This window comes from Chironomus tepperi, unplaced genomic scaffold (genome assembly GCF_022539635.2).
Source record: "Chironomus tepperi strain 1889 unplaced genomic scaffold, CSIRO-AGI_Ctep_v1 contig_161, whole genome shotgun sequence".
Taxonomy (NCBI): Eukaryota; Metazoa; Arthropoda; class Insecta; order Diptera; family Chironomidae; genus Chironomus; species Chironomus tepperi.
In genome coordinates, this window is record NW_027226283.1 from 1,274,751 (window position 1) to 1,289,890 (window position 15,140).

The 15,140-nt window shown below is 29.5% G+C and overlaps 2 protein-coding genes across 3 annotated transcripts; both read right to left on the reverse strand.

The window, feature by feature from the left end:
• Positions 1-639: 639 nt before the first annotated feature.
• Positions 640-6,731, reverse strand: Pits (Protein interacting with Ttk69 and Sin3A). Of its 2 annotated transcripts, none has more exons than XM_070637360.1 (7): positions 5,533-6,731; positions 5,441-5,461; positions 2,938-2,979; positions 2,771-2,866; positions 2,452-2,703; positions 2,275-2,381; positions 640-2,173 (listed from the first exon to the last, which is right to left on the reverse strand). In XM_070637360.1, exons 1-7 carry the CDS (start codon positions 6,182-6,184, stop codon positions 2,033-2,035), a joined length of 1,311 nt encoding a protein of 436 aa, XP_070493461.1. In that variant the 5' UTR covers positions 6,185-6,731; the 3' UTR covers positions 640-2,032. The 2 variants fall into 2 exon arrangements, with proteins under 2 accessions (XP_070493461.1, XP_070493460.1); XM_070637359.1 differs by having other exon boundaries at positions 2,938-2,982; positions 5,533-6,721.
• Positions 6,732-7,607: 876 nt separating this feature from the next.
• Positions 7,608-14,803, reverse strand: LOC139088210 (semaphorin 5c-like). The gene is made up of 9 exons (XM_070637319.1): positions 14,160-14,803; positions 12,996-13,078; positions 12,832-12,931; positions 10,891-11,503; positions 10,723-10,829; positions 9,996-10,654; positions 9,802-9,936; positions 8,933-9,736; positions 7,608-8,848 (listed from the first exon to the last, which is right to left on the reverse strand). The coding sequence occupies exons 1-9, from the start codon at positions 14,195-14,197 to the stop codon at positions 8,355-8,357; spliced, it is 3,033 nt and encodes a 1,010-aa protein (XP_070493420.1). The 5' UTR covers positions 14,198-14,803; the 3' UTR covers positions 7,608-8,354.
• Positions 14,804-15,140: the final 337 nt, after the last annotated feature.

Consider the following 15,140-nt stretch of genomic DNA (forward strand, 5'->3'; position numbering starts at 1 on the left):
TGTTGTTTCTCTTTAAGTGACATCCCTGATGACATCTTTCAATTTTAACAGAAGACAAGTGTGAAATTTAAGAAAAGTAAATTCCGTCGTTATCATTTGTTCTGTAATAAATGAGTTTGATAATTTTCGAGTACATCTGAATGCTTTTGTGACTTTAATACAAAGCGCCACTTGATATTGAAAATCATTTGATATTAGTTATGGACATAACAGTCGATATTTGATATCTATCCATTTATGTCCATCAATTGAAACAAATCTTTGATTCATAAAATGATATATATTTTTGGAAGTATGCAAGTTAGGTCGATAGAATCATGAAGGCGATAAAAAATGGCATTCATAAATATAATAAATGCTTAACCTTGACCTAAAACTCAAAAGTACTCGTATTCTTTATCATGAAATCATCAGATTTAGGCAATGTAGGAAATGAATTCGCCTTTACAAGTATTGTAGATAGAAATCCTGTTAATTAGTTAGATTACTGACAAATTAGACAACTCAATTGGATAATTTGTGAAGAAACCAGTTCTTTCATCTGATGACCAAATTCAAGTTTTACATAAATGGCAGCGCAAAGGCCAGCGAAACAAATGAGTAAGTCAGCACAATAAGAATGAAATGAAAGAATAAATGTATGGGAATTTTTTAGTAATATTATTTTTTATTTCCTATGTTTTTTTGACATTCAAAATTTTTTTAATTGTTCTCGAGCCAATTATTCTGTATTTATTACGTTTATATGTGACAAGTAAATTCTTATCATTTCCGAACAACTTTTCCTTTTAGAAAAAATGGACTCTTATATTTCTTTGTAATTCTTTAAAAGAACATGTTTTCGTCCAAAATGGCATCTATACTTTTTTTTATTAAATAATTAATTAATTTTTTTTTGTTTACGGTAGTAGTTCACAATTTATTATTCCTCAATTCTTTTCTTTATTAAATGCTTAGCTGAAAATTGCTTATGTAAAGACAGTTGACATTAAAAAAATTCTATTTTCTCTAAATTTCATTAATACGTTTTTTTTGTAATTCATTTAATTTAATTTAATTCTTTTGTTTTCACAATTTCAAGATAAAGTTATAAACGCCAACAAGACGTTATAAGGAAAGGTTTCATTTCAAATTGAATTTACATTCCAAAGGAAACAAAAAAAAAGGAAAAGAACTTTAAATTATATCGATTATTCTAGTGAAATTTAAATGATTTTTTTTAAACCAATGACAAATAAATATATTAAATATCCTTTTTACATAGTTTTCTTCATTAAATGTTATGTACAAAATGTAAAAAGAGATTGTAAATTCATCAAGTATTTATTTTCTTCTCACTTCGATAAATAGTTTTATACTCTAATTTGTTCTTATCAAAAAAAATTATTTCATAACGTCGATAAAGCAGCATAAACAAATTTTTTTTAGAAAAAAGAATCTACAGTATCGACTAAAAGAGCTTTGAGCTTAACAAAATTCTCAATGAAGTACTATACATCAAAAGCAATATGTAGTTATCATAATGATTAAGACATTACAATTCTGAACTTGTTCACTATTAAATATTAAAATTGCATCTTCTTCTTTTCATTACAAAAAACCAAGATACTCTTACTATCATTATTATAATAATAATTATTATTATGATCATATCTCCAAATATTTTTTTATATCCTTTTTAACATTGCTCACATCTGCAATGTATCCAAAATGTCCAAAGTTTTTTTTTAAATATTTAGCGTCCATCAAAGTGTCTTCATATGACATGTAGCAAAAGAGTTTATGTGTGGAGAGCCGTTTGATTCTGCCAAAACGCTCACTAAATGCTCCGCTGATATGGATTTTGATTGTTTGTTCATTCATTATTACTTTTATGTTTCACATTTTCATATTTTTTATCTATCATTTATCGTACGATGTGACCCACGTACAAAAAAAACAATTTGTGGATTTCCACGTCTCAGATATCCAAACGACTGCATTGAGTCTCAAAAAAATTAACATTCCGCAAAAGATTTTCATAAGGTTATTCTTAAGTTTCTCTCTCCTTCTTCACTTTCAGTTCTTCTCCTAATATTGTAGCAATTTCACCTGCCATAAACGCCCATGGTATACTTGAGTTTGCCAACGGACATTTCTCGCCAGAAGGACAATACACTTCAGCACCAGATCCCTAAAGAATACAATTATTAGCATGTGGATCAACGATCAAATAGTTATGTAGCGGATAATTAAAGTGCAATTTGTTCAACTTAATCAATTAACAATATTTACCTGACGTTTGATGCTCTCTCGACTACACGGAAAACAAAATTTATGATGAGCAACAGATGGACACTGCACAAAGTGAGTATCTTCCAAGCGTTCATTGCAAATCGTGCCTGAAAATCACAATAATAGAATTGTTAGTATGTTGTGAGTAAGTGACGAGATTTTGATGACGATACATACATTTTAAAGTAGGATTAACAGGAGTTGCATTAGGAATTAGATTAGCATCTGTTGGCTGACCATTAACTGCTGGCAGGTTATTAGGTGTTTGTTGTTGTTGTTGTTGTTGCTGCTGCTGCTGTTGTTGTTGCTGTTGTTGTGTACTATTAGATGAAACATTATTATTGTTTGACTGTGATTGTGCTTCCGTAGATGTAACAGTTGTACTTGAAACGTGGCGCGAACCTGATGATCTCCTTCCGCTCGATGAACCTAAAAATGGCATACAAATAAGTTGATGAAAAAACAAAATATGACATAAATAGAAAATGATAACAACCTGAACTTGGAGAATTTTGACTGCCTCTTGAAGATGTGCGTGGCGGTTGTGTATTGGGAGGACTTTGATTGTGCGGACTTCCTGGCGGGATTGTTTCTATATATCAAAATAAAAATTCAAATAAATTATTGAACCGTATAGGAAGCAAACGGAAAAATTTATTATACCTAATGAAACAGCTGGTAGTCCGGTCATGGTATTCGGATAAACTGCTATACAAAAGAAAAAGAAAAACAAACATGAATATTTTGCTGTTATTAGATCTCTCTATTGTGCTGAACAGTATTCTAAAATACCATTGATGCAACGATTATCATGTTATTACTAAATACAAAGAATTTCATTTAAAAATGTATGTACTAGAGAAGAACGTGAATATGAAGGAGAACGAAAAATCGATATTTATTACATATAGCACACGATATACGTGACGTCACCTTATGTACAAAAAAGAAGAAGAAGAAAATTATTTGTAAAAGTAAGTTGATGCGTCTGTCTTCTTTATTTACATTCTCTCGCACACACACTTACGAGCATATCATATTTTCATTACGAGCATTTTTTTTTTTGTTTTTGAGTAATGGAAATAAAAAAGAAGTGAAAAAAATTCACTATGCAAAAAGCGTTTTGAATTTCGTTACTAAAATGATACACAAATGAAATTGCTTCCCATAAAACGATTCTCGGTAAAGAAGCAAAAAATAAAGTATTGATTTTGCAATTTTGAATGAGAACGAAAAGAATTTTCTTTTTACTTTTCTTTTTGATTCACAATATTGCTTCTATAGCATAATTAAGAATTCTTGATCACGAAAAAGGCATCTTGGATACAATTGGTATGCATGAACATACTCATTGTTAAATGGATTTGCCCAAATATAAATATAAGAAAACGTAGCTGAACGTGACGTGAAATAATATTTTTCTTTCCTTTTCGTTTTTTACTCTTTTCACTTCAGCCTGACGTATTTTTTGCAAATGTATTGGTACCTATAACAAATTTTATTCGCTTGGCTCTTTTTTTATATTTCTCGTTTTCTTTTTAAAATGAAAATCAGTCAAGAACAATAACAAAAATAAGAGAAAAAACGAGTCAGTATAAATAACGGTGACGTCATAAATGATGTATGTGTTTTTGAGAATATGGTCGAAGATGTAACAGCAGCAATATATAAGTACGTTTATTCCATTCGTTGTATGGCTGCTATCGTTAAATACAATGTTTCTTCTGTTATGTATGCACACATTCAATTTCGTCTGAGTCGTACATATAGTCACATTGTATATATATAAGTAAAAAAATGAAACAATCTTATGAATTTGTGGAATGGAAATACACAAAAAAAAAAAAGAAAGAAAAATAAGAATAAAATGCTGACGAAAAAAACGCTGAATAGAAAGAAAAATTTACTGTTACCCATTGAACAACATAATAGAAGTGTGTATATAGTAACATCTTTCTTTTTTCCTTTATTTATTTAATATTTATATAGGTACGGTAGTACGTAGAAGTATTTAGAATTTATTTTAAAGTCTTTAAAAGGTAAAAGGATGAGATATTTTGAACAGCCTACAAGTCTTTTCATGAACAAAATTACTTCCTTTATATCTTATTTTTTGAAATGGTCTTTAAAAAAAAAACATTGTAAACATCAATTGACAGATGTTTTTCTCGTTCAGCATTAAAATTTAAATAGAAATGCTTTATTTTTAGTTTCAACTGATCATACCTATTTTATCGATTTCTTTCTTTTATGTGTATATAGATAGTACATGGAAGCATATTACGTACTGCTCTTTTTATTATTATTCACTTTTTTCATAATAGAGAAAAAATCTTTTCTCTTTGGTACGTTCTGCATGTCGTATACTGATTTCATACGAAATTATTTTCTGCACATACCAATACAGTTGTATATGACGCGAAGCTTTCGCCCTTGTCCTTCTATGCTTCACATATACACTTATATATTCATTCATTCAGCCTCTTAAATGGAATGTTGAGAAATACTCAAAATTTCGGTCTAGTTCTTATTGCACTTTTGCAATTCTTTTTAAAATTTAAAGATTCTTTTAAAATAAAATCGAAAGCTATCATCAGTAGCAATTGAAGCAGATATTAGTAATTCAAAGAAGAAATATGTTTCGATTTCATTGGCATAGAAGCACGTCAAAATATAACATGCCTCCATAATATGTACATAAAAAACGCAACTTGATCACTATATAGACACATAAATAAACATAGTAGAAATTCTGCGCAGCGCTACATAATAACACTATATAGTATCGAGAAAAAAGTGAAAGAAATCAGCATTATTCTAGCGAATCAAAGCACTTCATGAATTACTACAAAATAAATTCTGTCATCATCTGCTCATCATAAAAAAAGATAGTAAAATATGACGAGAATCACTCTCTAATTCTCTCATTCACATCGCTCTTAATTATAATAACGTAAAACTTTTTTTTTTCTTCTTGTGTAATTATTATTATAGATGAAATCAGTTCTTGTGCTGTCTAATTTTCCTCGCAAAATATGCGAATACATTTCTCTGTACATTGTTCAAGGTTATCACTTTTGTGACCGTTATTAAACTCATAAATTAATAAGATGATTTTTTTAGAACTATACACAATATATGCTGTTATCATAAACTAATTTCTTACCTGTTCCAGATTTAAAGGCTCCTATAAAAGGGAAAGATAAAAAAGATTGTCACTAACTGTACATATTTTTTAAAAATTATTTTTTTTATTACCATCAAACGATGGAGCACGAACAGGATGCTTATCCTTAAAACTTGCTTGTCTTTCAGGGGGAAAGGGAACTGTGGGCAAAGATTCACCACGGGTTAGTGGTGGTCTATTTTCTTCTGCTGCTCTTTTTAATTGTGCTGTCGGTTCCGTATCCTCACAATCGTCTGGCGGTGGACGTTTAAGATTAATTGAAACCGTTGTTGGAGCTGATGATCGGTTAGTGTGTGTAAGATGATGAGGTGGGACTAAATGCTGCTGTTGTGCGATTCTTGCTACAACCGGTCTTCCTCCATTTGCCTCGTGCGGCTCAATCTTTTCTGTTTTTGGTACAAATTCCATCATAGGTGCACGTTGTATTTGTTGTGTAGACGTATTTGATGATAAATAGTGATGATGAATTTGTGATGGAACCGTGCGATGAGAAACAACTTCTCCATTTTCAAAGTTACCGCGCTTTGTGCTGCTAGCTGTTGTTGCGGCATGAAGCCTCTTCATTTGCCTAGCAGCTTCTATGACTAACTCGATACGATCAGCACCCTCATAATTAACACAACCGCGACAGACAGCTTCAGAAAAATCTAATATCATTGCCCATTGCATTCGAGGTAAATCACACAAATAACAAGACATTCGTTTAGCCGAAATTGTTGACATTGTTATTTGATTCTTAATTCTAAACTTTTGTTCTCGTTGCTTATGAATTGTTATTTTTTTTTATTTTACTTCCTCCAAAAAAATCACCGTAAATTTGCAACTATTTTTTTCACTTTTTTTTCTTTATTATTTCAGAAGAAAATAATCTTATTTCTTCTTAAAGATAATACCTAATAATTTAAAAATTTCTCTCATCACAACTTTTTTTTTTGTATACAAAAGAGAATTATGACATCACTGTTTTGAAAATGTATGTGTTAGTAACATAAACCGAAAAAAATTAATCAAACTTTTATTTTCTAAAGTTAATTTTATTCTATTTTTTTCTTCTTTTTTTATTTTGTCACTTCCGATTTATATGCATCGCTTCCGAAATTCACTTTATCAAAACTCTGCGATATTTCTTTCTTGTCTAAAATTTAAAATATTCAAAATATTCGCAGCTACGCAAAAAACATGTCCTTCCATGTCGATTGAAAAAACTCAACTGAGAAAAAGTATATAAAATTTTTAGCGCCTTCTTTTGAATTTCTCGTCAAATTTTTCTTCAAACTTTATGCTTCCTTAAATGAATTTAATTTCTCAAGTTACATTTTGTAATTCAATTATTTATTTTTTAATGAAAATTTTTTGTTAGTCATTTAATTATAGTTTAACTTATTTTAATTATTTTAGCACAATTTTTACTATGCCGTATTTTGAACATAAAAACTTTATCAAACTAAAAACTGCTCAATATTTAATGCTTTTTATATTTTCAATTTATTTTAGTAAATTTAAGAACAATTTCTTATAAAATCACTCAATAAATGAAATAAAAAATTAAATTTACAAAATTTATGTTTAAAAGTTCTACTTGCATTTGTATATGTTATTTTTTGGTAGACTTCTTTTTTTAAAAAAGACGGTTAAAATTATTAGAATAATTTTTCTCTTTATAAGACGCATGCAGCAAATAAGCTGTATTTTTATCGTAATTGACCGCTAGGGATTTCAATGCCGGTCCAAAAATACAATTCCGGGATTACGGTCTTTAAAAGTTATCAATCCTGATATCATACTGGTATTTTGATTGAACTAATTAAATTTGAATTATATTAAGGTTGATTTACCATTAAAAAATTAATCTTCTTCACAAACGTATGTTTGTGACAAATATCGGGCTCTCACATTCGGGACTAATTCCGACAAATGCTAACGTTTTTAACGTTTCAACTGAAGATTATTATCGCTTCAGTCGTCGAAATAGTCGTTTAGAAGTCCATATATGACGCAATGAGCCAAAAATGAGATCACGCTTTATAAGTAGACAAATCCCTGCATTTTTATCGTCTTTGAATTTCCAGGTTATTGCTTGCTTTTTTATAGTACATTTATCAATAAAGCATAAAATAGAGCTGAAAAGTAAGAAAAAAAGAACATCTTTTCTGTTTAATTTCAACTGAAAATTTAAAATTTTATTTTATTTATGCTTTAAGCAGCATTAAGTACATTTAAGTTTTATGTTTTTTTACAACCTATCTTAATGGCACAATTTGTTATGAATGATTTCATTCCTTCTTTTAGAATAGAGATAGCTTTTTACCTGACAGGCAAAGAGCATGCTTTCATGGTACAAAATTGTCACTACGGTACCAAAAAGCGGACTCTGTGCCTGTTAAGGTTTAAAATCAGTAAGTCATTATTTTTACATTATTAAAAGAAGTATCTTCTTTAACAATGAACTATGATTATATTTTGGTTAGTTAGATTGTCTTTTTAATTGTTGGCCTAACATACAAGCATATGCTCAATGAGAACTTTAAGGTACCAATGTGCATATCTAATATGAAGATGCTTATAGAGCATACGCTTGTATGTTAGGGTGGTTCTTATGCTCAAAGTTTAAAAGAAGCTTTTAGCTTACAGCTCTTATATTATTATGAATGATAGGTTATTAACTGGCTAAGTAATATTGGCACTCACTCAATTATCCTAAAAATTTATTCACGAAATATTGCTACTTATTGTCTTTATTTATGTCACTAGTGATCAAGTATTACCTAAATTCTACTAGAACCTCAAGTCTTTTCTGTAAATTTTAAAAATTATTTGTTTTTTTTTTTTTCATTTTATAAAAATGAGATCGATTCAGTTTTTAAATTCATAAAAACATGCATGATAAACTTTTTCAGTATTTATCTCTGTCATCATCTATTTGCTTTAAGCGCATATTATTCAAAGCGGAGTTTCGTTTCATTGTGGAGGTGTCGGTATCATTTTGGAATTTCAATATTTTTGGTGTATTTTGATTTAACAAATTATTGTTTGATTTTGTTAGTGTCCCTTGTGAATTTGGAACTTTAGACCGACTAGTACTGCCACTAAATGATGGTTGACGTTTGGGTCGATTGTTTTCTATATAATCTTTAGTTGGTAGACTTGAATATTGATTTGGAAACGTTGACAAATAATGTGGAGATCCAATAGATCTTGCGCGATTAGCCTTACGTTCAATTATATTCTTTGTTATAAATCCTGTGATTCCACAACAGATAATTGTAAATATGAAGAATAAAATAAATATCCAGTGTATTCCTATAGATGAACTTAAAAGTCTTTCTTGTGAAGCATTATCACATAGCTGAAATTTACTTCCGTTTTCTTCGCATTCTTTTGATGCCGCTAAATAAGAAAAAAAAATAAACATAATCATTAAAATCTCATTGGTCGAAGAAAAATTAAAAACATTAATGAAGCTGAACTTACGATCACAACTTGAATTATAACAAATTTCATCTTGTACACTGGGACTATCTCCGCATTCTTTATCATCTAATATGTCACCATTTGATGACAAACATTTTCTATATCGAACTCTTCTTCCTTTGCCACATGTTACACTGCATGGACTCCAGTCAGTCCAGCAACCCCAAGATGCTTTGCTTGAAAGATATACTCGTTGACAAACATTATCATTCTTTTTACACATTCTGGTTTCTTCTTTGAGTAAAGAAATTTTCAATTCTCCTGGATCAGTGATTGGTGCTTTACACATATAACGATATCTTTTTTCCATGTGTCCATACTCAGAACTATTAAAAGCTAGCCATGCTGTCCAAGGTCCAATCTTCTTCACTTCATTACAAGGATTTTTGTTACATTCTTCGTATTCTACATTACATCCAATACAATCTAATCCATTGTTTTGAGGTGCAGGATCATTACATTTTCGTTCCCTGATTCTAAAACCTTTTCCACAAGGAACTGAGCACTGACTCCATTCACTCCATTCTGACCACTGACCATCAATTTGACCAACCAATGTTGGACTTATTTGTGGGCAAGGTGGTAAATCTGTACAATAAATCTCTTGTTGATTGCTGCCAACGCAAATTCTTCCAAAGTGTCTAGGCGCCGGATTAGTGCAAGTTCTTTTTCTTACTTTGATTGCAACTCCACATGTCTGGCTACAAGCGCCATATGCACTCCATTCAGACCATCCACCATGAACAGTGCAATTTGTAACCTGTATTGTATGACCTTCGCATATTTTTCCGCCATGTTTGGGTGCTAAAAATTAAAATAATAAAATTTTATGTAGGAAGCTTCATGTAATAATTTAATTTATAAATTACCAGGTGAATTGCAGCTTCTAGTTCTACAAAGACATGTATCTGGATTATTTTCGTTTCCAATCAATGGTTCGTTATCATTCTTGGCACATTTAAACCATGAAGACCATGCAGAAAATCCACCATCAACAGGAACAGCTAAATAATCATAAAAAAATGATAAGATAATTAATCATCAAATAAATTTTATGACTTACTTAATATTGGGCACATAGTTGAGTTTTGATACCAATATGATGTTAATGGATCGTTGTTTGGTGCGGATGTACAAGCAAGTGTTAAATCATTCCATCCACAATAAGGATCCATCGAATTCATGCATGAAACTTTTGATAAATGCCTCGAGCATCGTTGTGATGGAATCTTCATCAGTGAGTTACTTGTGCCTATGTAAATTGATTGAGTTGTCTGTAAATATTCTAAAGTTTCGATTTTTGAGTTTGCATTCTCAGGTTCCAAAATTTCTATCAAACATGACTGCTTCGTCCTTGGCAAAACAGATATTTTTTTGATATATCCTTCCTCGTTAGATACAAAAATTACTTTAACATTTTCATGTAATTTAGTTGCAATCTTTGTGACAGAAATGTGATAAAATCTTTCCAACTTCGTCACATATATAGGATTAAGGCTCATAGGTTGAACAGATTTTTCCAATAATTGATACTTTGTCGAGTCTAATATATTGCTTGATGATTTTTGGTTGAATTTACAATCATAATTATTTCTTGACTCTATCGTTTTTTGGTGCCAATTTGGTGATCCCGGGGTCTCTTGATATTTTATTGGTCCATTAAATGCATTTTCTATTGCAGAAATATTGAAAATACAAATTGCTGAACCGTGAATGCTATTTCTATAAATTTATTTAAAAAGATAAATAGTTAATTTAAGTGGGTAGAAAGTAATTTAATGGGTACATACTCTGGTGTTGAGAATGTTGCATAAAGTTCGCCTTCATCTGCTAAATATGAAATTGCTTGAACTTCATCAAAATAAAATGGGAAGTCTCCACCTGGCAAAGAGCAATTCTATAAAAGATTTAAGAATTATATGACTTGACAAATATATTAAATTAGTCATTAATATTACCAGTCTTGCTTTTAAAAATGATGTCCAATTGTCTTTGAATATATGTGTACCTCCATTGTCATTTTTGCAAACTCTTGCAATTCTCGAATAAATTGCTTTGCCACCAAAACTAGATACTTCAATAGAAACTTCACGAAATACAAAATAAATGAAGTCAGCATGTTCAAAACTTCCAACAAATTGTGGATCAAAAAGCTCTAAATCATTATATTGCTTAGTTCTCAAAGTTTTTGAATAATCACTCGAGAGATCCGATCGCAATATGACAGGATCAGATCCTGAAAAGTCTATTGTTGATCCAACAAACATTCTGCCATCATTTGTCACAAGAGTTGTAATGTTTGATCGAGGGTTGAATGGACTTTTTCCAATGCTTTTTTCTTGCTTTATTAAATTTAGTGTATCAATGTTTCTCCATGAACAATTTGGGGAATAGGCAAAGCTTCCGCAAACAAGAATCTCGTCATTATACACATGAATTGCCATTATATAATTTCTGCAATCCTTCTCATTCTGACCTTTCTGCAGACATGTATCAATAGAATTTTTACTAGCTTCCCATTTAACTTTTTGCATTAAATCTAGTTGTAATGAAAATTTGTACAAGAAGTCTCTGTAATATAAAAATAGACCAGACAAAAATATTTTATAAATTATCGACGTTTATCCATTAAAAAAAAAATCTTGTTTAGGTATACAGCACTTTCAAATTTACGATATTTTTATGAAAAGAAATTTTAACATGATAATTTTCCTTTTAGCAATCTGTTCGTACATTAAACAGAAAAATCAAGTTCCCAAATAAAGTGAATACAAGTTGTTAAAGAAGGTTGATTTTGTAAGTAAGGTAACGTATGTATAGAGATATTTAGAGGCGCCTAAATCAATTTATTGCAAAAACTTGATTATATGTGTTTTTAGAGTCCATATTAAAATAACGATTTTCAGAAATTCGAAACCTCATTTTTACGAAGTACTCATTTTTGCGAATGACTCATTTTTACGAAAAATTTTGTTCTTCATTCATCTAAATTTTGAATAAATTTCAAATTTTGAAAAACCGTTAATTTACCAACACATTTTTTTGATAAATTTCGCAGTAAAAAAGTTCAAAAATGAACTAGTATGACATTCTCACAATAGCTAGTTGTATTAAATGTAATAAAAACTCATTTTTGATATTTTTTTAAAAACTTTTTTATCAATCAGAATGCGTTTTGGACCTAACGGTTTTTCTAAATTTGAAATTTATATTGAATTTGTATGAAGAGAAATTTTTCGAAAAAATGAGTCATTCGCAAAAATGAGCATGTCGTAAAATGAAGATTTCGTAAAAATGAGGTTTCGAATTTCTGAAAATCGTTGTTTTAATATGGACTCGTGTTTTTATTTCTTCGCGTCTGAACAACTAGCAAGGTTGTGGATTGTCGCATATTTTATTTTTAATTGCGATCATTAAGCTCTCAAATTCATAATTAAGTTATGTCATTGTGGACTTTTGATTATAATTTTTTTGCACACAAAAGAATCTTTAAGAAGGTCCACAAGCATTTTTTCTTGATAGATTCTCATCAAACTGTAAGTATGAATAAAATGATTGTAGAAAAATGATCACTTGTAACACGAACTGTATGTCTGTATTATGGTGCATTTTAAGCGCGTAGGCTTAGTTTTAAATAAAAATCTCAGACATGGCGACATAATTCGTAGGCGATTCTCGCTTTATATTAATGAAGAACCAACCATTGCAAAATAAATATTTCTTATAAAATAGAATAAATTTTTTCATCCACTTGAAGTCAACATCTCATTGCATATTTTATAGAATTAGCAATAAGTATGACATTGGCAAAAATAATTTAGCATAAAAGTTTTTTTGCTGCTCTTAATATGTATGATAAAGTATGCATGTTTTTTCATAGTTATACATAAGCTTCTTACCTAGCACCTGCAATGATTATGTTTTTGTTCACGTCAATGTAAAGACGTGAAAACGTTGTGACATTTTGATCAGTATATCGACTAGATGTTGTAAGCAGATCTGCGAAACAATAAAAGATTTATTTATCGAAGGATCGATAAAATGATTTGAAATATTTTATTACCATGATATGCTACGTAACGAAAGTCATTTTGAGAGATCAATTCAGTTGACGATACCAATACTAATTCCCCTAATATAATTATGCTGGAAATATAACAGAGTTAAATATATCATAAAATGTTGGAATTAAAAAAAAATACTATGTATGTCGTGACATTAGAAACGTACACAAAAAAAATTATCAATTTTCTAGTTTCAAATTTTAAGGTGATAATTTTGATAAGAGACTGTACGTAAGCTATACAGGTTAATATTACACTTTGTTATCAGTAACATAGAGTATTTTTTTTTAATGTTTATAAAAAGCGTTGAACTGATATGTGAATCATTATGGGTATGTATTTTAAAGGCTTAGGGATCGTTTGCATGTTACGTTTTCATTTTGGGGGAGGCCTCCGGACGGTGGGTTAGATTATTTTGTATCAGATTAAACAACACAAATTATTTTGCAAGGAAATTTTTAAAAGATGGAGAGGGTTTATTCATCTATTATTTCGATCTCTAAAAGCCTTAAAGGGGAGTGGGGAAGGGTCAAGTTTTTGTTATGCCTCAAACAATCATCGGAGATTTTGTTACGAAGGGAATTTCAAAAAGATTTACGGCGTTACTTAATAAGTGAACGACCCTTCATAGAAAACTTTTTTAAAATAAATAAATTCAAGAGTAAACATTAACATTGAGCCTTATTTGATATATGAAATAAATGTACATATATGCATCAAGCTGGGCAAATAGTTTTAGAAACTTTTTCAGGATTAATTTAGTGAAATTCAATAACCAATTGATTGATAATAGTTGATAAATTTGAGATCATTTATTATTGTAATGTCTTAACTAATGTCGTTAACCTGTGCCTGTTTCTAAATCTTTTCGGTAAATCGACCATAAAAATTATTTGGTCACAGAAGAATTTTAACTACTGAAAACTTATAAGTGAATCTACTCATAGGAGCATATTCTTATTGGAAAAATGTTTGAAGATCCTGCTTTTTTTAAAAACAGAGCTTAAATTACGACTAAGATTTTGTATGAAAAAGTCGACTCGTTTCCATACAAAATTTGATCTCTATTTTATAGACGTCATTTAAAAATGTAAGTTTACAACTCTACACACTATAGATTTATTCTAAAGAGATTATCATCATCATCATCATCATTTACTTACATTATGGTATTAAAAATTTGTTGAAATTTGGCAGTCATAGTAAATATAGCAATAAAACTCAAATAATTTATTGTGCTCGCCACACTTTCATGATTTTGTTTTAAAGTCTTTTTTACTTTACACAAGTAATAATGCTTTCTATTTTATTTAATTTATTTTTATATTTTTTTTTTTTTCAAAACTTCCTCATTGCAAATAATAAATTAAATTCACAAATTGACAGTCTTTATTAAATTTGAAGATTTTTGTTAGCACAGTAAAACATAATTAACTAATTTCAAGGTTCTTCTGCAATATACTATAAATCTTAACTTCCTATTAGTCAGTATTTCAACATGATAAAACTTTGAAGATTTCACTGGAAATACATCAAGTGTCTCTTATATGTTATTTACTTTTTTAAGGCTATCACTACCATTTATTTTTCGCAATATCGAAAATACTTCAAGTGATTTTCTTTTTCTCGCTTTTATGGGATTCCACAACTACAAAAATGACATCAATTTATTCAATTCTTTTAATCACAATTTGTTTCAAAACCCATCGATATTAAATTATCACGATTGCTTAAATTATTGCATCTATAATTAATTTTTTGATTGCAATTTTCAAATAATTTTGAATACTAAACACATTAATGTGACTGTACAGCTTGAAAGTTTATTAACAAATGTTTTTAAGAGTTGTAAAATATACTCATATTTTTTATTCTGTTAACGTATTAATGTATATATACGTATCAGCATTTGTGGCTGCTACACAGCTACAATCATGAAAAATACAAACAATTTCAATGGTATTTGAGAAACTTATGTTACTTGATTCTGCTGGAGAAATTGTGAAACCGGTATGTTTTAAAGATGTGTTGAATAATTTGATACAATGTTCATAAAAAATGGCATTTTTTGTTATTTTTAAATTCGCAAATAATGTTTGACTATCAAATCAATCATTCTTCAAACTGTTATCAATAATTGTTCT